This window comes from Nelusetta ayraudi, unplaced genomic scaffold (assembly GCF_046127955.1).
Source record: "Nelusetta ayraudi isolate G7.1 ecotype Tasmania unplaced genomic scaffold, CSIRO-AGI_Nayr_v1 ptg000168l, whole genome shotgun sequence".
Lineage (NCBI taxonomy): Eukaryota > Metazoa > Chordata > Actinopteri > Tetraodontiformes > Monacanthidae > Nelusetta > Nelusetta ayraudi.
Genome location: NW_027466218.1, coordinates 118,731 through 144,179, shown reverse-complemented (window position 1 = coordinate 144,179; position 25,449 = coordinate 118,731). Strand labels below are relative to the sequence as shown.

Sequence of the window (25,449 nt, the reverse complement as noted above, 5' to 3'; positions counted from 1 at the left end):
AAGGCCGGTGTGGAAGAGCCGCCTAATTATTGTTCTCGGCGTCAGATCTCCGCAAATAAAGTCAGATTTCAGGGGGCTGGGGGGCTTGGGGGGCTTTTTCCTTCTCCTTTTCTTTTCACTCCTCACTGTGCGGCAGCAGCTCCGCTCTGCTCGGTCTATTTCTGATCCAATCTCCCAGGACTTCATTTCTCTCCACTTCTCTCCGTCTCACACAAACACAGACTTCTGACACACATTCTCTCCTCGTCTTGTTCTTCCATTTGATTTCGCCTTAATTCCTGCACTCACATCATTTTCACAGTTTCTCTCCCCAGTGCGCGCAGAGACACCCAAAACTGCCTGCCTCCGCTGCCGCTCAGATCTTTTCATAGCCTCATTTGCATAGTGTGGGGGTGCGGGGGGGGGGTTGGGTTTCAGGAACTTGGTGCGAAGCCCCCCTTGGTATTGCCTATCCCTTTGAAATGGATTACGCAACAGCTAATGCTAATCTGGTGGCACCTTTTGAATTTTTAATCCAGCAGCAGCAGCAGCAGTTGTTTTAAGGCCCCAAATGAAAAGTTTCTCCACGCTCTGATATTTAAAAAAATAAATAAATTAAAAATTAAAAAGAGAGATCGTTTGCTTTCATCCAGGCTCCACGTTGGAAGAAATGACAGTTTCTTCTTCTTCTTCTTCTTCTTCTTCTTCTTCTTCTTCTTCTTCTTCTTCTTCTTCTTCTTCTTCTGTTTCGTGCGGCGTGGGACAAAATTATCCCAAAAACAGAACTTCACGCTGCAGTTAATTACGACCGAAGGTGTAGACACGCGCCGCTCTCGCTCAGCTGCTTTGCAAAGTTGCAGCACTTTTACAACAAAGAGTGTGGAGAAATGTAGGACAGGATTGTTGTGGTGTGGAAGGCGCCAAGAGGCTGCGGCGCCGTGGGATTAAAGCATCATTTCAACGAGGTTGGATGACACTTTTCTGGATCTCTGGGCTCCTGCTGCTTTGTTGTCAGGAGTCTTTTTACACAGCCTCCCTGACTGATTTGCTGTTAGTGTTGGTTTGGTTTTTTTTTGTGTGTGAGGATTGGGAGCAGCATGACAAGGCCACAGCACAGCACAGACAACAGCACCGTGCGCTGTTATTTGTCCCGCGCTTGTTTTTAACAGCTTGCAAATTAAATTTCCCAATCTATGATGGTAATCAGTTGCACAGGAGATTTGTTGCTCATTTGCAAAATCATGTTTGAATCACCTTTTAACACTCTTGGCATAATTGTAATTAAATAAAAGTGTAATAATACGCTCATGCGATGATGTCGGTTTATTCACGTCTTTGTGATTGGCCCAAAGGAAACCACCTGTGTGTATCTTATGACTGACTGCCATTTGAAATGAGTGTTTTAGCAGCACAGAACCGTGGACAAGGCCATCAGAAGGAATTTTTGAAAACAATAACCCTAAAATAAACCATCATTTTATCATTTTGGCACAACACATAGAAAACAACACAAGTACATGGGTTAAAAAGGAAACATTCTTATATTTATGTTATTAACTCTATCAGTCAGGGTTAATTATTAAACATGGTTATCCTTGACAGTTGGATGGGAATTTTTTGTTTCGTCTCCAAAAGGTTATTGATTAGGGTTTGCGGCAGTGAAAGATGACTTTGTAACAAACCGCTGAACATAGTGGCTGTAAATATAGGATACTGGACGTGGATGAAACCAAAGGAGTGACTTTATTGCCTTTTAACTCGTCCTTGTGGCACCACGTCAAGAGTACACGCTGAAATTGGACTGTTTTTGAAATTCTGCGTTTATGTTTCAATTTTTTCCGGGTCGGAGCGTGTGATCTCCCGCCGTTCGCGCCTTACAAAATTCAGCATTTTCCGACTGAACGCTGGCGAGGGGGTAAAAAATAGCAGATACACACTGGGATGAAAGCAAGAGGAGGCTACGCTTAACATAACAGATAATGGCGAGGCATCATACACAGCCGGCAGATAAACAGGAGGTGGAAGTGAGAGAGGAAGAGGAGGCAGCGGTGGATGACACGAGGCTGATTTATTTTGGACCGCCAACAACAACCGTGTGCTAAATTAGGAGAAGCCAGAAAGGGAAATGCTGAAATAATTGGTTGGGCGCTTCCACGCTTGGTCGACTGTCGGCGAGGCGCCCGCTGATGAATGCCAAGTGTTGGCGCAGCCGCAATAGCAGGAGGAGTCGGCTCGCCGCCGCTGCCGCCTGCTTCTCTGTGTAGAAGAAACCACCAGGGTCTCCAGGGTGGGGTTGGAAACCTGAGGCAGGGGAGCTTCAGGCTCCCCTGACACCTGAGGGAGCCGCTGACACTCTGTGTGAGGAACACAGAAGAAATGAAAGGCCAGGGATCCGCCCACACGCCACCTAATCATGGCGCCGCTTTTAGATCTCCAAGAAAGTCGTCCTCCTCCGCCCCATCAACAGCCCGCCCCCGCCGAGCAGAAGATAAAATTAATAATCCGTGTAAATGGTTTGTCGAAGAGCGATTGCCCCTTTTTAAAGAAAAGAAAAAGCCATCAAACTCAACAGTCAAGCTCGTGATAATGAGACGCTCGGAGACAACAGACGTGGGTGGAGAGCGGCTTTCTCGCCGTTGCGGGTCAAACTTCATCTCCCACAGACTGAGAGGTCTGAGGGCTTTGCGGCTTTGGCTTTGGAGTTTGTAGAAGAAATTACAAGTCATTTATTTCCTCCTTAATCTGCTGCAGGTTGATGGAAGCCATGTGTGTCTCTGTGGAGGACATTCCTCACGTTGAGTCTCAGGTTGTTCAACCGTCTGTGTCACGTGACCGGCATAATGTGATTGGCTGTTGGGTGCTTTTCCTGGATGCCAAGATAATAATCTGATTTTTTTTTGCCCTACTGCCCTGTGAAAACTGTCCTGCAAAGGAAAAATCAATTCTTTGTTGGACCTTCTACATATGAACAGCACAAGGCTGTCAGGTGACCTTAGCGGGTGGAGCCAACGACTGGCTGGCGTGTCGTCACTATCATGCTGATTTCCAGAAGTGTGTGTGTACACACACAAGTGTGAATCTCTCTTCTATCTAGCGAGCTGTCGTTTTATTACTGCCAGTCTCCAATGGTCGTGTAACATCTCCTGTTCTGCTGGTACCTGAGCAGCTGATCAGATGAGTTGCTGACTTCGAGGCGTCGCGGTGAATGTTAAATCTCGCATATTGATTTTCACGTTTCAGCCAAATCTGCATGCTGCGTCCACAGGAAGTGGCCGATTTATTAAGTTGGCGTAGCTCCAGCCGCCTACAGTGCAGCGGTTTACACTGTTTGTTTGCCGTGCTGCGGAATGTTTGCTCGAGGTCCCGCGAACACCCTCATTACGTGAGCCGATGGAGCTCGAATGTACTGGGATTGCTGCACCACGCAGTATGCTAATGTACCCTTTGAGGGTCGTTAGGGTAGCCCGCTGGATGGAAAGAATCCAGCTGAATATGTGTTTGGAGACAAAGAACTAATAAATTAAACAGGGGAAAAGAAAATCATTCAACTTGCAACTTTAAACGGGGAACAAGAACTTCTTTGCTTTGAACGTGCCGTGGTAATGATGTCCTGGGCGTGCACCAATTTGCTTCCTCCTCCGTTTTGCTGTAGCAGCAGCCGCATCTGTTTGGAACAATTTGCAATTAAAACCCCATTTGCACAAATCCTGCGTCATGCAGTTGCTGGCCCTTCATACAAACGTGCCATGGTTGTCTTTTTCGAAATTTTCAGCATTTGAATCTTTCAGGGTCGCGACTGCTATAAACAGCCGAGGAGGAGGAGCAGGAATGAGAAAAATGCCATGTAAAGTAAAAGAGAGATTGCGAGAAGAAAAAAAAATTCCCATCTTGAGTTGCGAAATGTAGTAAACGCCAGAAAACAATAGTGCTTGATTCCACACAGCACATACACCAGAGCCTCCGGCGGGCTGTGGGGAAAGGTCAAGCCGAGCGTGATGGAGGTGCGAGACGGACACTTGAAACACGGACAGAGGTTGAGAGATTAATTCAGGGAGAGATAGATTCCACGGAAATGCATCGAAAAAGGCCTCGGGAAGGGACAAACCTGGGGGAAGAGGAGGGAGGACAGCGCACAGGAGCACGAGATGGCAATCAGCCAGGCGGAAAAAAAATGGAATGCACACGTCAAGCGAGGGAAGTTTTCCCAGAGCCTGTGCATCGAGAGAACGTGTTCGTGTGAAGGCAGCGGGTGCAGCTGATGTATGCGCATTTTTCCACACCAAAGTGTCGTTCAGACTGCAGCCACTCGTTGTTTTCAGTCATTCAAAGTCAGTTTAGCCTCTAAGTTCACCAGGTGTTGATGCGGTGATACCCCCTTTATTCATTACATACGTTTGGAAAAGGCAAAGCAAGTGAGCAAGTCTCGTTACTTGGATTGTTTGTTTTGTTTTGCTTACATTTGAGCACGTAAACCACATGCATCACAACGAAGGTGACTAGGAACACCGATGTTGGCGAGCGCGCGACGGTCAACAGCTTTATTTTTTAGCTCCGTTTTGACGGCTTAGCAACATATATTGTCCTATTTTTCTCAGTGAGAACCTGCTTCTGATATTCATGAAGCTGTTCGTTCGTAAGCGACAAACGCATCCTACCTCACCATCCTGATGCGTTTTTGCCCATAACACCGAGGCACGGCTCGCCTGAAGGCTTTGTGTGATGTCGCCGTCACCATCATCTCCACTTAAGATGTAACATCCCAATAAAAAAGACATTAGGGGAAAAACAGGCGTGTTGCTAAGCAAAACCCAACTATTGCTGCTTGACGCACAATAGAAATAAAAAATATTGATTTTACATGTCCTTGTCTTGTCTCGTCCAATCGTTTTTCAACTTGGGAGACGGGAGCCTCTGAGCAAACTGACAGGTGCGTGATGGTGGAAACAGTCAGACGGGCGGGGTGACCTCTCCTCTCCTCTCCTCGTATCGCACAAGCCTGTAATTTCCTGTCTTGGAATTTGCAGTAAATAAATGCCGCAGGCACTAATGGCGCGTCATGTTCAAAGGATTCAGATGAAATGTGATCTGCACTGCAATGATGAGTCCTGACACCGGCTGCCGTACTTATCGGTCGCTCGGAAACCCCATCAGTCCGTAAATGGATGGTACAATTATAATTAGGGCTAAATGCCGTGTTCTTCAACAACCTTTGCCTCTGACACGGCTCCTGTTTTTTACCAGGTCTAATGAAAGGTCCCGTTCAATCGTTCATTCTTGAGCTATATGTATTTTATTTCCAGAGCCCTGACATTAACTCATGTCGGAGTGACGGGGGACGCATGTTGGCGTCCAGAGAGGTCATGTTGGTGCTGGAGCAGCGCCACTGCTGACGGAATGAATAATTATCTTCCCCAAGCTTGCACACTGCAGTGTTTCTCCCTCTGCTTCCGTGCAATCACTGCATCGTTGTTGCAAAACATCTGTAGTCTTATGCGTCATGCATTTGGTAAACGCCTACTTTCATATTTGAATTCATAAAATAATTCCTCAGATGAAATCTACATGAAAAGTGGGTTCCCTTGTGAGGAGGCGCTTGTACGGTTGTACACTGCACACCTCCAGCAGTCCAGGACATGGAGCCACTCCATGTGGCTGTTGTTTGCAGTACACCTCGTCACCATTAGGGGCCTCTCAATCTCACACACTGGCACTTTAAAAGCTACTTCACGGTTGCCGTGAAAAGTATGGAGCTTGTTGACAGAATTACACTGTTATAAAGTCACAATGCCAGTGACATATTAATGGTGTCGAGCACTAAAGGGAATGTATTTTTCAAAAGTGACGTTCAAGTGGCTCTCTGCCTTCACTGTGTAACAACTGCATGTGTTCTCTTTCATTTCTTTGCAGGAACCTGCTGGACAAAGACACCTTCTCTAAATCGGACCCATGTGAGTTTCTTGACGCTTTGCTCACGCACACTTTCTTTTTTGTTAAATTTGAATAAGGTGCATAGACGTCTTTAAGCTCTGCTCCGTTTTCATCCTTTCCCCCTCTTTCATTCCTTTTGAATGTGCCGCTCTGTCGCTTGGGAAATGGTTGTTTTGCCTGCGCTGGTTGTCGAAACCCTCCAATTTATGTCCCGTTTGAAGTTTGAGTCCGTTTTATTCTGATTCTCATCGTAACTCTTTCATTCCTCACACATATCGTGTCTTTTATCTTCTCTCTCTCTCTCTCTCGCTCTCTGATTCCCCTCCCCCCACACCCCTTTTACAGTATGCGTCCTTTATACACAAGGAATAGAAACAAAACAGTGGAGAGAGGTGAGTGTATACACACACACACACACACACACTGTGCTGTGTTTGGAAAGCAGAGTGAACCACTTGGAAACTCGTGCAGCTCCTGTTTTACAACTTTGTTCAGGCGGTTTGGCAATCACTCTTCAGCACAACGAGCTCGTAGCCAAACACATCTTGTCTAATTGCTTGCAGCAGCCAAACGCTGAACAAACTGTAAGGATGAATATGTCTCTGGGACTCTGTGGAATAAATAGAACACTGGGGTGGCTTTATGACAGATTTTTATTCTATTTTATTTTTTTTAACCTTGTTTGGTTTATGGAGTTTAACCTAAGAATGTATTTTGTTGTTTAAAGGCCCAGTGTGTAATATTGTGAGTAATGTAAGATGGCATAAAATAGACTCTGTTGTTGCCATATAGAATAACTGAATATAATGACCCTTGGGAATGTTATGTTGTGATGATATTTATATTTTTAAATAAATGTTGGTCTGACTGGTGGAGGCGGGATTGTTGTGCCTGCACATTTCAACAGAGGCCAAGAGCATGTTTACCCCAACCGTATGCTTTTATAAGTGATATGTGCAATTAAGCGGGTCACCATAAAAACAAGATAAAAATGCCACTAAATTGGAACCACTGGGTCTTTGATGCTGTTCTGTAGCAGCTTCACTCAGTTCTATAGTAAGCACACAAACACAAATGTGAAAACATCATCGTTAAAAAGGTAAATTAGGTGAAGCAAAACTTTAACTCTGTCATCAGCAGTCTTTGAGAGACAAGTTGAACACATCCAAAAATAATATTATAATAATAAAGAATAAAAAAAGAAGTACAAGAATATGAAAGGTGATTGGATGAACCTTCAGCCTCCCACATTCAAAGTAGCCCAATCGGTTTGTGCCGCTGCAAGCTGAGGAAGTTGGTACCAGCATGATGCAGAACAACCCACTGAATCAGCTCTGACGACCAAACTGTCCAACCTGGCAACCTGGCCGCTGAGTCTCCTCCCCCAGAGTCTCTGAGAAAATGAACGATGAGCTGAAGGTGCTTTAAAAGAGGCCAGGTGAAGGAGGAACCACTTCCTGGAAGACCAATTCAGCCTCCAGAAGAGCAAATGTACATTTTCAACGTCTTGACCAGATATTTTCTGTGTCTGAGTTTGTGTTTCAGAAACACCATTTAATGCAATTAGATCATACAACCTTCAGTTCCTGAGGCGCCCATTGTTAAATACAATGATCATCGTATAATTAAAGCCGCACTTACGCGGCCTTGTTTTCCAAAGCAGATGGCTGTGTGGGTGTCGCCGAGCGGGGCGCCGAGTCCGCGGGTTGAAAAGCAAAGCTGCGTTATCTATCGGCGCCATTCAAGGAGTCCCTCCTAGACCACGGCCTCTGTTGTGACGATTTGATCGTTACGGCCTGAGACAGGTAGTTCTTCCTGTCAGGTGCAATTAGCGTGACGAGCGTTTCCCCTTCACACGTAACGAGAGTTCATTTCATTTCACGACCTTAATGTACCGCGGCTGTTTATTATCTTACAACTGCGGGGATTCTCAGAGAGAGTCGGCAGCTGTGAAACACCTCCATGTGACATTTAATATTTTTTTTTTTCACAAGCAAAACTATCAAACACAGGAAAAGATTCATGAGCTAGTCGGACTGATCCCAACTGGATAAACAAATAGATGAATAAATAAACAAACGGAAAGAGGAAGTGAATTCAAACTGGTGAGTCAACACACACTTTTTTTTTGGGGGGGGGGGGCTAATGTTTTCAGACAATAACCTGCAGCGTTTGCATCAGTTACATTTAATGAGGATTTTCACTTGCTAACTGGTGTCATCCGACCGCGCAGGTCCCTCGTCCCCTCTGCAGCCGTTAAAGTTTAACAACCTCGGAGCACTTTTGGCATCAACGTGTCAACACTACTGCAAGTTAACATGCTTTGTTTGGCTCTCTGTTCCCCCTCTTTATTGTCCAAAGGCTGCTTTTTATTTTTTATTTTTTTTTACAAACTGAGAATCCACTTATGTAGCTCAGCCAGGCGTGAATACTAATACAGTACGTATCTCACAGCAAAGCAATTGGAATCTCATTTTACAGGAAAGTGATTGTTGTGTGTGACATATCGACTCAGGAACAGAGAAACATTTGAGCAAAAAGAGCGCTGTGGGTGAAGCAGTAATTAAAATGCACCCAGCTAGAGCAGGAAAACATTGTTTTTCATTTTGGTGTTCAGTGATACAGACCTGTGACCTTATTAAACCTTCTGCTAATCCACGAGCACAGGCAGTCTCAGCAGGGCAAAGAGATTTTTTATTAGAGAAACCTCAAAAACCAAGACACTATTTATCAGTATGTATTTAGAGTATACCAAGGGAACAATATCATGAGCAACACACGGACATTTCTTTAGAGAAATATAATAAAGTACAAAATATAGGCTCCACAAATTCCTTTGGCAAAAACAAAATTTAATCAGCTTCTGATTGTAGGCCAATAAATCTATTTTCATTGACTTTCAAGTGCCAAAGATGAAACATTTCTAATCCTGCTTGTAACAATAGGATTGTTATGTTTAACATGTTGTTCCACACGGACCGTTTTACGAGTTACTCGTGTGTGCAGTACAGCCGAGCTGACGGTGATTTGGGTACAAAGCTCCAAGAGCAAAGTTATAATAAAACTATAAGCAGCTAAAGACTGCGTCCATAGTCTATTCTTTCAGAGGTAAAGACAAAGAAAGAAGCACTGCTAATTCCTGCTAATAACATCCATAAAGACTAACATAGACGCATGCTATCAAAGGCTTTATCTTGCCCAGACAGCTCATTGGTCATCCCTGGACTTTCTCTGAGGAATTTCTGTCTTTGGCTTTTTGCACAAAAAACAAAACCAACCGTTTCCTGTGCATCAGTTGAAGGGAACCTTGCAGCCTCGCCCCTGCAAAAAGAGCACAGAGGAAGAAGAGACGGCGCTAATTCTTCACGCTCCCTGCGGGTTCCATGGGGGTGTGACACGTCTGACCTTTTCTTCTTTCCCACTGTCTAATTTACTGGTGACACCCAGCACACAGCGCTGTGCTGCCGCTTCTCTGAGAGTGTGTCAGCGGCATGTTAAAGACACAATAAAGCGCGTGTGTGTGTGTGTATGGTGTATCTTCGTTGCTTAAAGCGGTGATCATGTGATCAGACTTCAATCAGCAAACACAGCTGTGGTTGGCATGTTTAATCTGCGTTTGTCGAGATCTGATTGCTGCCTGATGACTCCTCTCGGCTAGACTTTACACGTTACCACCCTGTTTCTCCTCCTCCTCCTGTTTCTCCTCCTCCTCCTCCTCCTGTTTCTCCTCCTCCTCCTCCTCCTGTTTCTCCTCCTCCTCCTGTTTCTCCTACTCCTCCTCCTCCTGTTTCTCCTCCTCCTCCTCCTCCTCCTCCTGTTTCTCCTCCTCCTCCTCCTCCTGTTTCTCCTCCTCCTCCTGTTTCTCCTACTCCTCCTCCTGTTTCTCCTCCTCCTCCTCCTCCTCCTGCTTCTCCTCCTCCTCCTCCTCCTCCTCCTCCTCCTCCTCCCGTTTCTCCTCCTCCTCCTCTTCCACCTCGACCTTCTCGTCCTCCGTCTGCTCCTCCTCTTCCTCCTCCTCCTTCTTGTCCTCTTCCTCCCTGTCCTCCTCCTCTTTCTCCTGCAGGCTTCACTTTCGCATGGTGCAGGTCATTAAAACAACAATAAAAGCTAAAAGATTTAAAAGTCTATAAAGTCACGCTTCTGTGTGGACGTCACTGTCGTATAGATCTTACATGGACGTTTAATGGCTGTTGCCACTGGCGGCAGGAAGCTGTTTTCTTTCTCTGCGTTTACATATTTCCCCCTCACAGAGACGCAGCACAAAGCTGGAGTCGTGTTCTTGGAATTCCGCTTGGTTTGGCTGTGGCCGTGTGGTATTTACACCTGTTCATTCACTTAGACAAACACTTGTTACAGGCAGTTTTTAATCATTTGAAAAATACTCTTTATAGGATCTCCAGAAGGAGGCATATTTAGCACTCTGTTTACAGCCGCCTGTTAAAAAAAAACCTGTATCAGTAGGTTTATCTCCCTTGATGACACCACAAGGGGCTGCAGTCCTTAACTGCTTGTTTTGCTTGTTTGAGCAAACACTTCCTGTAAAGCAGAGCCAGCAAACTAAGTAAAGGAGGGACTTCTCTCCTTCCCGGGGACTTCACTCACTGACGCATCATATTGTTCTAAAATACTGGCAAAGTGAAGGTTGCGTAACTCAGGAGGTGCAGGGGGAGCCAATAAGCCGCCAGCTCTCTAACAACCTCAGGGTCTCACCGTGCCACTGGAGCATGCACGAGTGTTGATGAAGCAGGTTGTTTGGCTGTGTTTTTTTTTTTAGTTTTTTCCTCCCTCAACATTTTAAATGCCCATAACTCTCCTCCATTACAGTCAGACAAAGCCCAAAGTTGGCCAAATGTCCTGAAACGTTGAGTTCTGGGAGCTCCAGGGGTGGTGATAATGAAATCTTGCTCAGGTTTGGAACAGGCGGACTACAGAGATAATGAAGGATTAGGCTGCTGTCGCGTTATCGCTGCTCCTCTGCAGGACTCTGTTTTTTTTTCTCTTTTTTTCTGGTACATCAGACCACTGGGACGCGCTCACATTTCAGCATCTGACACCGCAGCAGTCAGCAGGAGCCGGTCCAGGCCAGAGGAGCTCATTTCACTACGTGCATGTGTGATCTAGCCACCCTGCTCCGCAGTGTGTGTGTATCGGAGGCGGTGGTCAGGGATTCCACGCCAGATTCTCATTAGCCGTCTCCAGCAGCAGAGCGGAGCGTAATGAACTCCGCAGCTCGCTATTGTCTCTTCCACTCAGCGGGGAAATCACATGACGGAGCCCATGGCGGCCAACACGATGCCCCGCCAGCCTCATCAACACCTCAGGGTCCCATAAAAGGGGTCGAGGTTGCTTTGCAGATGGAAGCAACCACCTCCTGTTTTTCCCTTCCCACTCCGCTCCTCCAACCAACGCCGCCGTTAAATTTAGATCAGCTCAGTCGGTGGGTTCACCCAGAGAGAAGCACGACCCGGACAACTCGGAGTTCAAAGAGGTGTTCACCGTGCAGCAGCTGCACGGAGCAGAGGATGTTTTAATGGCCCCGGAGTGCAATGCATGGGGCTTTTCGTTTTTCTTTTTCTTCTTCTCCACATCGACTGGAAACGCACCATTAACATGTGAACCACCTGCTGCCCGAGAACAAGAAAAGGAAGTTCAACTCCCACTTACGCACGGCTGCCTTGGCATTGATTCAATGTATCGATCCTGGCAGCGTTGCCAAGTATAAATATTTATCATGCATTCAAGGCAAGAGGCACGAAAACAGCAACGGTGTTAATGAAGTCGAGCAAGTGGGTCAAAAGAAGAGGATCAAAATCAAATCATGGAAGGAGGAAAGTTAGGAAATGGAAAAAAAAATGACTGTTGAAAATGAGCCAGTGATGCACAATCAAAGGTTTCACTTTAAACACTCCATGTATTCATTATTCGGCCCAACCAAGTTCCTGTTTTGAATGAGGTCAACACGTTTAACGTTCATCAGTACTTCACACCGGTCGAGTGGCCAGACTGATACATTCACCTTCACATACTGTAAATGCACCGCAGCACCTCCATTCATTCACTGCTTGTAGTAGTGTTGAGTACTCCAGATTGGTCTTGGTCTCAAGGCCACTTTTTAACGGTCTCAGTCTTGTCTCGGTCTGAGACTGGACGCACTCTGGATTTTTGATCTGGTCAAGAACACTGTAATGACACGATAATAACAGAAAAGAATCCAGCTCCATGTTTCGCTCTATTTGTGACACCCAGAGTGACACCCCCCCGTATTCCTCGTTCATTTATTTTTTTAATTCTATGAAGCAACGTTGTTTTTTTTGAAAATGGTTTAAAATAGTTGGCAAAGCAGCAAAATGTTGAAGAAAATTATGTAAAGAGACCTTTCTGAAAAGAGACCTTGCTGTTCGATTTACAAGCAAACTTGAATTGCTCATTTTTTTTCTGTTTCGTTGTTATTTTTCTCTGAGATATTTACAGTCTTGGTCTCGATGTCTCGGTTGGTGCCGTCTTGACGACAACACCAGTTTGTAGCTATCGGGATGACAGCAGGTGTATGATAGAAGAATTAAACAAAAAAAAAAGTTTCACGCCAACGATTGGAAATGACTGATTATAAAAAATATGACACATGATTAAATTTTCACTGATCATAGTTGCAAAAATCAAAGCCATCACAAAACTGCTTAATGGGAGTGAAATTAATTCTCACACTAAATTAGGACTGAGCTTTAATGGAATACATCATCGTTAAGGCTTTTTTTTTTTTTTAAATTAGTACTATACTCCCACATTGTTAAATGTTAATCATTCTTATGTGCAATATGTAGCATTTCCAAGTCTCTGCCAGTTTTTTGTTCGTCTTTTTGGCATACATCCCTGCAGTTTGGCACATGGGAGAGAAAATCCACCTAATTACAGAGACTTAATCAGCGGCGCCGTTCCTCCCCCGCCCCTCCCACTCCTTTCCCACACCCACTCTGCTGTCCATCCCCTCCCCCTCCCTCCCTCCTCTTTTCACTCCAAGTACGCTCGCGCTGCTCTTCCCTCCCCCGTCTTTTAGGCACATTCTCCTGACTTCTTTCCTCATCTCTTAACTCTCTGCGGGCCCGACCAGCCAGTTATCTGGCCGTAATTAATGTAGGAGAGGAGGGAGGTGGAAGACAGCAGGATGGTTGTCAGGCTTCTGCAGCGCTTGAAAGCGACTCCATCCATCAGGCCTCCGATAAATTCAGTTTTCAGCAGGTGTATTAAATCAGATTCTGAGTTTTTATATTCTAAAAAGTAGTGAGTACAAAGATGTAGGAGGTGGAGACATCCGCAATGCTCTGCTCTGCGCATTAATAAAATCTCTTTTCCTTCCATCTTTCCTCGTCTTTTCCACTTTCTTCTGGTTCACAGTTTGGCCGAACGGAGGTGATCGACAACACGCTCAACCCCGACTTTGTTCGCAAGTACATCCTGGACTACTTCTTCGAGGAGAAGCAGAACCTCCGCTTTGACTTGTGAGTGCCACAGTCTCCACTTGAATTGTTCTGAAGTCGCCTCTCCTGCTCTCTGGGCTTCTCTCACTGAGATATTTTATGGTGCCCTGCCAGACTCAGAGAAAACCTCCTGCCAAGGAGCGAATGCTCAGTCAGGAAGCAGCAGCTTACCAACTCAAAAAAGGAATATATATTTAAAACCAGTGGATCTCGTGTTTTTGCCTACAGTCATTGAGCCAACAATTGGTCCACCACGCCAAACATGACAGTGACTAACTGCAATGACACTGGTTTACCACTAGGGCGATGCCACAACCAGTGACTTGTCTGAAGCTTGAGTTTTACTGCATGTGGCCTGAAGTCTCAGAAGTCCCTCATGTGGGAAAGTTCTTAAAACAATCAATCATACACATCATTTCATTTTTTTGATAACTTATTGTTCTTATTCTTTCTTTTACCGTAGGTGGCTCAAGGACTGCATGTAACATCTTTGGCTTTGATCTGCAGCTGCAGGCTGAATCTTTTTCTCAAAGATTACATTTTTACATTTCTAAGTCTTGACCTTCAAAAGGTTTAAAAGAACTCTTTTCAAAGCCATTTGGAAGTATAATGGCGGCGTGTCGTTCACCATTAAAGTCCTTCAATGCCATTTTTGATTCTCCTGAGGTAGAACAGCCGCGCCCATGCATCAATGTCTGATTTAAGTTGCTTGGTGGTCACTATGGCCTCCAGAGCGACCAAACCGAACCAGCCTCTTCCAACAGCTGGTAAAGTAAAACAACGGGTTTTCAGTTGTTTTTTAAATTTGAAGCGGGGAAAATTGGGTGCACCACAGTCGTTCGGGGTCATTCAGATAGATGGTGTCAAAGTCAGTGCTACATTCCAGCATTTCATGTTGTAGCGTAGTGTCATTGGTTCTGATGTTGCAGCTGACAGAGGAGAGAAATATCTGTCACTCACCACTGACCGAGACTTTTGTGATTTAGAGGAAGTGCTCGCTGCCGAGGCATGCTAACACAACCTTTGTGGTCTTGGTAGAACTCTCATTAAAATCCCCCGCTTCTGTCTTATTTGCGTCTGATTTTGCATTTGATCTGCAAGACACGTCCTTTCATCGGATGTTTAATCTTACTCTCATCACGCACGCTGCTACTTTGCTCACATTCATCGCCTCATATTCACATGCAAATCACTCCAGGGCACGGCGCTCATAACAAGGCGGGCAGTAAAAAAAGAAAAAAAGAAAAAAAGATTTGATTAACCTTGGTCTCTGTTTAGCCACGGGACACAATGATGCCCAACGCTTTTGATCCTGGTTCAGATTGAGCAGCCGCTGCCGTCTGACGCAGGAACTTTGCACGTTTCCTCTTAAAATTACACGGCAGTGCCCAGTGTTTCCAAAATGACTCTGCTGCTTTCCTTCTGCTTGCTCGCTGGCAGGTACGACGTGGACTCCAAGAGCCCCGACCTGTCCAAACATGTGAGTATAGCAGCTGTGATGACGGTGAGACGCTGATCTACGAAGGCCAAATTGTGACTTGCCAGTGCGGACGGCGCTGAAATTGGCTCAGAGATGATGAGATTTCAGACCCACTGGAGTCTCTCATGTCAGTGATCTCATTCCGTTCTGTTTTGTCATTGTATTGGTTTTGCTTTTTGTTTTTCTTTTAATTTGCTGCCGCCTGCTGAATGGTGTCTTTTGGGTGGATTAAAGCAAACCCTCCTTCCTGCTGGGTCTTTATTCGACCTCATCACCACATCCAAATGCAAACGTTAACTTTGTCCTTGTTTAATGCCTGTATTTTCTCTCAATAATTATTACCATCTTTGTATTTTTCTATCGCTATATATTTGTGGTGTATTCCAGCAGTGCCATCACTAGTTAGCAATCATGCACAAAAGCTCAGCAGATGCAATGCAGTCGTCCAAAGGTTTCTGCCTTTATTGGATAGTTTGCGCCCAACTTGCAACTGTTCCCAATTTGGCGCCCGTCGCTATGTCAGTGGAGGTTCTGGTGACATTTTCTAACCCACATAATCCTTTTGGAGGGAGAGAATTCCACCTGCGCCAACACAACAAAAGGCCGCAGTGGCAAAGTACTCAAATGTGAAGAAAGAAAACAAGAAATCAAGAAAAGAAAGAGAACAGGTCTGCAGCTCCCAGCCAGGGTGAGTCAAGTCAGACTGCCATTCTTGCAGACCCATTTGCCATGAAATTCTTTCCCTCTGGAAATTCCGAAGCTCCTACAAGGTTTAGAAAATGTCACGAGAGCCTCCGCTGACAACGTGGCAGGCAGAAAATTGAGGAAACTTCATTCTTGGCGGACTACTCCTTTAACGGTCAGACCCGGCTGCCAAGAGTCATGGAATAATCAGCAGCGATGATTATTTGTTCTGCATTTGGATGATGAGAGTTTGCTTTCATTCAGCCTGCAGCTCCCACCGAGCTGGTGTCCACCGACACTGTTGCGTTTCCATCTCCACACCCTGAACTTTAGTTGAAGTTGTGCGAGGTATTTGGTACAGTGTTCTGTCTTGGTATATGATGTGCTCTGTTGTTGTTGTCGTTGTCATTGTCACTGCTGTTGTTGCTGCTGCCGCTCAACCTTTTCTGGAAGACTGCAGATTTCAACGTAGGTCCCGGAATCTTCTCTCACCTCAGACACTGCATGGACGCTCTCTCACGTTGATGATCCTTTTTTTTGCTTTTATGTTTAAGAAAAAAAAAAAAAAAATCAATTCAGGTGGATGGATGGTGCCACTGATCAGAGCAGAAATCCGTGCAGCTAAAACCATCGAGCATTGTCACAGTGTCCACAGGAGTCCAAAGTCTGAAAGAAACAATTTGGTTTCTTTTTGGTTTTGTTTTTCTTTAGTTGAAATCACGGATGCTTACTGAAATTAAACACAGGTTGACACCTGATGGTTCGAAGTCTTTAATTTCAGTGTTTGGCCTTAACCACGACACTAAGAGACATCACTAATGCCTGAACAAAGTTGGACACGTGATGATGTTTCTTGTCTTTAAACATGGTGATCTAAATCTCCCCCAACCATCTTCTTCTTTTTGAAAAATTTGATTATCCTCTAAATTGTAGACATAAAAAGGTTCCCACCAGGTGAGCTGCATTATGTAGTCGGGGTCAGCACATGCTGCTTCAATTACAACAGCACAGCTGTGCAACGTTGACCCTCTAATAACAGAACAGTTTTGGCTCAACATAAGCTCAGCAGTGGCTTTAACATTGAAACCACTGTGTCGGCTTCCTTTGTGTTGTTGTTGTGCGGCACTGTTTCACGTGGCGACTTCTTCCCGTGGGAGGAATAAAATACAACCACATAACCAAATACCGGATAAACGAGGTTATTAATGGGGACTCTGATGGTTGTATCTACTGGCAGACCTGGTGGGAGCCTGCGTGTTAAACAGTCGTGACCATCCATGTGCAACCACAGCGGTTATGTATGAGTATGGCAACATTTGAGTGCAATGAGAGAAGCACTACTCAGGTATTAGCAGCTCATCGGATGCCACAGCTTAGGGTTTTTTTCTTTTCTTTTCGTTCTTTTATTTCCTCAGAAATAAAAGGAATGGGGTTGAACTCTTTGTTCTCGTCTCTTGGTTTCCCATCCACGCCAGTGTTTCTCCCCGTCGATTCTTTTCCTCCACCTTCGCTCACGACGTGCCTTTCCTCACCCGTTCTTGTCCCTTGCAGGACTTTCTGGGTCAGACTTTCTGCACGCTCGGTGAGATCGTCGGATCACCAGCCAGCAGACTGGAAAAACCACTGGGGTGAGTGAAAATGTCGGATTCCCCAGTGCCTACATACCTTCCTGTGCAAAGAGAAGAGTAGAAAAAAGGGTTCATGCCAAATATTTTGTGGATTGATCTTTTTGCTTTGGTGGTTTTGTGTGTGTGTTTATATGCAGATATATATGTATATAAAAGATGATTAAACTGAGACAAATTGAGTCCGGGTATGAAAGCTGGTGGTAAAAGAGTGGAGACGGAGGCTGATGAGACTCATTAAAGCAACTAGAAACATGTAGGGAGAGCAGAAAGACATTGATCCGACAGAGAATTGGAGGAAAGGAAGAAGAAGAAAACACGGTGCAGCTGTTTTTCAGCAGATAATTGTTGTCATTATGGAGAAGGGAAATGCCCGCTGCAAAATTACCCAAATTACTGCTCGCCATCCGTTTGTGCTGCTCTCCCGCCTGAGTAAAATGTAGTTTCTAACCAAGATGTCTTTATACATCTATCATCCATAATGATCATCATCATCACTCGTCTGCTGGACTGTAATTCAGGTTGAAATTATTCCGACGGCACATTAGGCGTGAAAGTGAGCTTTGCTTTGTACTCTGAACAAGTATCTAAGTAGATGGACTTATTTGATTAAGATGCATGTTGTGCCACAGCTATGATTCATTTTCTGATGTACGAGCGCACCGTTTCCAAAGGGAAACGTCATCTGAAGTTGCTATTTGAATTTACGTTACATGCAGGACTTCTTTTTAGATTGAGCAGCGGTAAGTTTGCATGACGTGTCCCCGTCGTGGCTTGATTTCCAATTGGGACAGCTGCTTTGAACTCCGACAACTGAATTAGCAAAGCTGACGCAAGAACAGAACAGAGACACAAAACTAGAATGGCTGAGACCTGCTGACAAGCCCAGACTTAAGCTAGCTAACGCAAGTACGTATCTGCTATGCAAAGCTAGGCTAACGTCAATTGCTTTAACTAATGATGGAGTTGGCCCCTGAGAAAGCTTCACTTAACTTCATGCTTCGTCTACCTCAGCTCACATCACCGCGCTTAGTGCCTGTCAGGAGAGTCTTAGTGTGAAACAGTTAGCGATTCAACGCAATCAATCTTTATTGTACACGCTGTGCTGTCAGTGGTCAAAGTTAGCTACACATACAGTCCCTGCATAACACTCCTAACACACACAGTTGCTGTAGATTGATAATCACAAATGACAAATAAAAAAGTAAAAAGCCCATACAGCCAGAATGCAAAACTTAAAAAGAGACAAAAAATATATTTTTTTTATTACCCACTTGGTGCTCAAAGAACTTTTTGTTTTTGATTTTGTGTTTTTTAATCAAATATATTTGTTTTGATGGACACTTACCAAGTTCTAGTTCCCAAGAGTTTATGTAATTACCCCCTAGAATGAGTTCATAAAACTTTGCTTTTGTAGTGCAGGTAGTGAAGCCCGCTGCACACCCTCGGCTCGGTGTGCATTAAAACGATTTTGAGCGGCTCAAAAATAGTCCCGCTCGATGTCAGAAAACTTGAGATTTGGCTCTGGTGGAGAAGAAGATTTGTCCATATTTCTATTAAAACTATTTTACGGTACATTTAACAGTGTTTACGGGTGGTCAAATAGATTTTGGCAGCGTCAGATGTTAATGCGCGGCGTGACCTTGTTCGAGATGCAAGAAAAGTTGAGTAAAGCCGTTTTTACAGACTCACACCCGTGGGCACACGCAGTGATACACTGCCCCAGTTGATGTGCAACCCGGCGGAGTCGTTTCTCTCTTTCTGAAAAAAAAAAAATGAAGAGTGATTCATGTTTCATTGCTTGGATGTGTCAAGACATTTGTCTAAGCTCCGCTGAGCCACCGGGTGAATATTTTGGCTGCTGTCTTCTTTCTTTTTTTTTCTTCCCACATCAGCCTCAACCAGCCCCTCTGCTATATTTTTCTTTTCTCTTCGCGCAAACTTGAATAAATATCATCCTTGAGAGGGAGCGAGAGCATCTTTAGCGATGTTTTGCTTTTATTGAAAGCTGCTCGTGACTCTGACTTCTCCTCCTCCATCTCAACCGTTATTTTCCCGTTGTCTCCTTACAATGCTCCAATCCACAGCAGCGCACATTTCTGTAATTGATTTGTTGCATATTGTTCCATGTTTAAATGGCATCTCAATTCAGACAAGTACTCTTTTCTTTTCTTTTTTTTTATTTTTATAATTCCTCCTTCATGTTCTCTGTTCTCCCGCTAATTGTAATGGCTTTAATCTTTCTGAAATGAGTACGAGTTTAATTAAGCAGCTGCCGTTTTCATTACGGGGGACAAAAAGGCCTGAAGGGAGGCAGAGGGAAGGTGACATGAGTGAGTGAATGATTGCGCAACTTGAGGCAAATGGACAAACAGACGGAAGCGGAAAAACATGGACCCGACAATTAACGCACTGGGAGTCACTTGTTAAATGAGACACCAAGAGAGTTCACATCTCTCATGGGGAAGTGAATGCAGGAGCTGCTGAAGGATGGCGCATGATGCATTATATCACAGTGAATTTTCCTCATTATAAAGCTGCACAACATTTCGTCTATGTTTTCTTTTTTCTTCCTTTTTTTTCTGGAGTTCAAAAAACTGTGGGGCGAGGAACAACAAAGTCCCCCGGTGGTCGTCTGTAATGATGCAGATGTCACATCGGCGTCTGAGAATCTGGACGCCGGCAAAACCAGACAGAGCCACTCTGCAAACATCTTTCACCAGTTTGTTGCATGAAAGGCCAAACGGTTTCTAAAAGCCATCAAAAAAGCATTTATGTTTAAGAAAAGATAGATGTAGTCGAAAGAAAATTGTTCTTTTTCAATATTGTGCCAGTGCAGGGGCCCACTGTGTTGCTGATTGTCGTGATAATTGTGTATTTTTCCTGTGTGAGAAGTCAAAACATCTGCATGTACATTCTACTGTACGCGATGCTGCCCTATCAGCGATGATCTGCAACTGTGGCGTCCGACAGATGAGGGGGAAGCATGGTCCTCACACTTCTCCTTTTAAAAAATGAATGTGTGCGAGTGCGTTTGATGGCGGCCGCCTGTGTGTGTGTGTGAGCGGAGACAAAGGAGGAGAAAGCGGAGAGAAACGTCACTTTCGCTTAACAAGACGTTTGTTTCATCAGCACATCAAAGCTGATGAACTCGCCGCTCTTTCATGCTTGTGCCTGATGCCTTTTACACTCACTCTCTTGGCAGCTTTGTTATTAATGTTATTATTTTTTTGTTTCACTCTCCTGCTGCATCCAGATCACTAACAGAGTCTGCAGCCAATTTAAAACCAGCCACTTCACTGTGTGATGATCTGAGCATCTTGTACAACAGGCTATTATTGGACGACCAATGAGAGCAGCTTCCATTAATGTGAAGTGCTGATAATGTTGATTGAGCGCCAGGCTTAGTGGAAAAAAAACAAAACAAATTTGAATTTGAAATAGAGCGAGAATACGTTTGCTGTTAAATGTTGTGTGTATAAAACAAAAAAAAACTTTGACTTGACTCGACTCAACTGTGTAAGAAGTAAACAAAAACATCCTGAACAGATAGCAGTGTTAAAATAAAAATATTGATGCCTAATTTTGGGTTGTGTGTGTTAACGTTGTTAGGCACATATTGTGCAAATCAAGCATGTTTGCAGAATTCACTGCAAAACTGATAGCAACACACCAAATCTTTCCAGCTATTACGCATCATGAGATTCAAACAAAACATTTGCAATGTGTTGGAATTATGATTTAGTAATTCTATACTAGACTTTAATCATGACGTTTAAAACTGTGGTTTCCAGACCGGTGCTCCTGACAGCCTTGCAGGACACTCCATGAGCCTAGACACTTCATTGACAAGTTCCCTCGACTCTCTCAGGCCCTCATCACATATTTCTCCTGTGCCACTTATGGACTGTATGTAATGAACGTCTCAGGTCGATTTGCCGTCCTCTTTGCGTCTGTGTGTGTCTGATTGGAGACACGATTGGCTGCACCAGTGGAAGTTGAACTGGACGGTTTCTAATATGACCGTCTCCAGACGTGTAAATGCTAAAAAAGTGACACTTTTTCGATCTACCTCTATATCGATAGGTCTGACAAACCACCCCACGAGAGCGTAAAAACCTTTTAGGGATATTTGAGAGGTTTTTCGAAGTTTAGGTGTTTCCATTACCAGTTTTTCCATTGGGATATTTGGATTTGGTGCAATTCTAGGGGTAATGGAAACGCAGCTGCTCTTATTCTCAAGCAGGGCACAGAGAAAGTTTGCAAGAGAAAAAGGAGTACAGATCACCATCACTGGTGTGACAGGGAGGTGCAGTCTGCATCCTGCGCTTGTGTGTTTCTGCTCAAACATTCATCCAATGGTTCCTCACCACAAAAAACAACAAAAAGGCGGCGATCATGACATCAATGGCGAGACCGAAAGGCTTCCTCCTCTGACTGAGCTCACATTACTCTCCAGCGCCTCCTTTTACTGCGGACATGTGTTTTCCACCGCGGCACGGTGACGAGTGCTTTCAAAGCGTGACGCCTCCGACGAGTGGCGCCGTTATTTCGGTCCTCACGAACCCTCCTGCGAGCCGCCTTCCGTCAGCATCTCAAAGCAAGTAGGTCGGTCCGTTTGACAGCTGCTTGCTGAAGTGGCCACGTCACAAACGCAAACAACATTTTTGAGCACTGAATTGTGAGCACAGTGTTCTTGTGCGTGTTAACACGGTTTTTGAGGTCATGTGGTCAGAGTAGGTGAGACGCACAGTCTGACTTTTAATATTGAAATCAGTATCTGCAATATGCTAATATAACCCAAATGCTTGGCGCACTCATATTGAATTTGCACTCCAAAGACATTTCTAATTGATTTGCACTTGTTTTGATCGTAACAGCGCGCTGCACTCTAATGGGGCCTCCGGTTTGTAATAACAATTTTAACGGGTTGCCATTTGTCTGGAACCTAGATTAGAGGCAGGCAAAAAAGTTTTGTTTTTGTCACTCAGACTAAATCTATTCTTCCCTTGCTGCCTCAATTTATGCTTTATAAACTTCATTTTGTCTGTGCGTGAGATTCTAGGCCTCTTGAAGCAGTGCATGCAACACCAGTCAATACACATTTATTTGTGCTTTGCTTTGCGACAATAAAAAGAGGTTTTCCGGGTGCATGACATTTAAATCAGGACAATAAATAAACAGACACAAGCTAAGACATAGATAAGGATTGAAGAAATGAGACACAAATGACAACACTACAGTGTTCAAAGCCTTTCTGAATATGTAAGTTCGGGGTTCCAACTTGAGTCCTGGGTCAATCCGGCGACAGCAAAACATCGGAACGTGTTTGTCTTGGCTTGAGGTCAAATCCAGCGGCTGGGTGCCTTTAGTCCAAGGTTTTGAGTGAAAAATAAAATGGGCCTTTTCAAATAAAACTGAAAATATAAGTTCTATAAAATATGAAGTCAGTCAGTAGAGTGAGTAAAGCAGGCCATTGGCTTTTGTCCAATCCGAAACCAATGCACAGCTGTTAGAGTGTAACTTAGTGCTGAAGCATGGCTCAGTGTTCGGACTTTGCTTTGTGTCTTTTTCTACTGTCGCTTTCAGATGAATGTCGGAGTTTAAAGCAAAAGTCTTGGCTGCATGGCAGCGTCCTCGGCCCATTGCCTTTTCATAACTAAAATGCAGAAACTTCTGTAGGGTTCAGGTGTTTTTTATTCAGAGACTCTCAGTTTTTAACTGCTCCTTTTTTCTAACTGGCCGTGAAACTGCGGCACCGTGGTTATTGGAGGGAAGTTCACACTGTGAAATCAGATTCAGATCGTTACTCTGAGATCATCTTCTGAAACTCTGTGGCAAATTGAGAGGCTAAGGAGCAACTCGGCAAAATGTATTTAGGAGCTCTATCCCTGTCCCTCAGATTGGTCCAAATGTCTGGAAATCCACCTCTGCAGGTCATGCGTGTCTGCCTTGTCGACTCTGCTCATGCCTCATACCGATTCTTCATCTTCACTGCCTCTTATCTTTGCTCTTTGTATTCCCTCCCCTGCCCATCTGTAATAACAGTGCACGTCTCTATTTGACAGAGTGGCTTAGAGCTGTATCTAATCAGGACTTTGAGCGCCCTGCTTCACTGTGCCACATCATTACCTCCAGGATTTACAGGCGCACACACTGTAGATACCAGACGCTGAGAGAGTAAACCACAACCAAACAAACCCTGTCGTTGGTGTTTTTCTTCTCTCTGTGACATCTCTTTGTCTTTGTGGCTTCCTGCAGACGAAAGGGACCCGGTGGATTCCAAATTGTTACTGGCTGCCTTTGCGGGTCAATTATTTCACTCAAAGCAAAGGTCTTGATCCAGTTTCAGTGTCCAAGTAGTCAGTCTACTAGTGACTGGATTAAGTCATTATGAAGAAGTTATCATTGACTCCTGCATGTGAATATGTGAGAGTAGAAGTAGTAGTAGTTAATTGCAATCACACCAACATCAGTAAAACTGTTGACCATTAAGAGGCGGCAACAGGGAATATGTCTCACCCAATCTCATTTGATCAACAGGCTGTTCATAATCATGTTAACCTGGGCAATTATAGCACTTACAGAATACAAAACACCAAAAATTAAATGTATTGAGCTACTCTGAGAGTAGAAAATGAACAAAGGACACACACACACACACACACACACACGGAGTCATCGCAGACATTAGGTGTGCGCTCAGTCTTTGTGAGTGGCGACTATTCATAGCTCCCAAACACAATCCCCCGGCCCATCCGTCTTTGTTTTCTGCTGCCATGTATCTTTCATCCGCCCACCTTCGGCCTCTCTGTCTCCCTCACGCTGAAACACCTCGCACTCAGATTAGACCACATTCCCTTGACACACTGCAGCGGTGCTCTGCTCCCAAAGGGGAAACTTTCATTGGTGGCCCGGGTCGCTGTCACGAGAGTAATGTCTGTGTTTAAACACACAGTCAGAGCAGCGGAGTGAGCTTCCTCAGGGACACGGAACATACAGTAAATATGAGGAGGACTTATTTCCTAGAGGGGATGTCGTCGGTCAGGAAAGAGTAATGGCCGAGAGTGTAATTACAACTAGAGGGCTCCTTCTCCACATGAGCACACGCCCTCTTCCTCTCCCGTCTCCGTAAGAGTCCACGGAGCTTCAGCTCTGCCCTCCTGCAGATCCCTGCTGTAAAGTGTGCCGTAAATCTTTACCTACAGGGAAGAGATAACAAGCCACCAGGTGAAAGTGTGGATAATGATAACTGTGCACCCAAACTGCAGCACCCGTGTGACCCTCAGTGCAGGGTAAGAGGTGGTAGAAACCAGACGCATCAATGGACTTTCAGGAAGAAAAACTACAGTATTGTTTATTTGTTAAGTGAGCAAGCAGAACTCTGGATTATGAGCAGCTGCAAACCAACTAAGAGTTATTCAGTGAAAGTCTGAACACAGGACAAACTAGATTCACTGATTGGAATTTCATACTCCTGTATGTTGAGGAATTTTTTAGAAAAACATGATATTTAATTTATTATTTTAAAAATTTCTGCCTAAAAAAGAAAGCAACCAACAGGGATTTGGACAAAGATGATTCCCTGCATTCTGCCTTTTTTTTTTTATTTATTTTTTTAATTATTATTATCCTAGAATCTGGAGAGGGTTGGCAAGGTTGCATCATCTCTTACTCAGTTGCTGATTAATGCATAAATGATGTGCAAGCAGCGTCAGTAACCAGGCAGGGCTCACTTTGATATTCAAAAAGCAAACAAAGCAACATTTCCATGAAAGACGGAGAGGATGGAAGGAGGAAAGAAGGAGGAGGAAATATTTTTCCATCGGTCCCCTCTGGCTTCTGCTTTTCTCCTGCCGGGGAAGTCTTTGATGCTGGGATGAAAAGTGGGTCTTGTAAAGCTCAGGGCAGCTCGTGTTCAAGGGGCAAGGTGAAGTGGATGTTTGAGGAGAGCAGAGCTCCATGGAAATCAGTTCAGAGAGGGATCAATGCTTGTTTTGCTGAGGAAATCCTGAAAAAAATAAAAATAAGATAAAAGAAAACCCCTAAAACGGCTTTTTAGAAACGAAGCAACTGAGAACTTTTTGAAGTTCTCCTCATAATAATGCAGTTAAAAAACAAAACAAAAACCTGATATCACAGAACCCTCTGCTCAGTGGCTCGGACTATCCTTTTATTGGATGTGAATTTCCTCTTCCTTGCTACCTTGGAAGCCAGCCACTGCTCGCTAATGCTAATGATAGCATAGACTGGGAAAATGTTTGCCTAGTAATTCACA

General features: G+C 44.5%; 1 protein-coding gene across 1 annotated transcript in view; it reads left to right on the top strand.

The window, feature by feature from the left end:
• Nucleotides 1-25,449, top strand: part of cpne5b (copine Vb) — an 85,589-nt gene that overhangs the window by 13,709 nt on the left and 46,431 nt on the right. Inside the window, exons 2-6 of the mRNA XM_076014291.1 lie at nt 5,887-5,927; nt 6,253-6,299; nt 13,300-13,403; nt 14,823-14,862; nt 17,098-17,174. Of these exons, the coding sequence (XP_075870406.1) occupies nt 5,887-5,927; nt 6,253-6,299; nt 13,300-13,403; nt 14,823-14,862; nt 17,098-17,174 (309 nt within the window). The remainder of the gene's footprint in view (nt 1-5,886; nt 5,928-6,252; nt 6,300-13,299; nt 13,404-14,822; nt 14,863-17,097; nt 17,175-25,449) is intronic.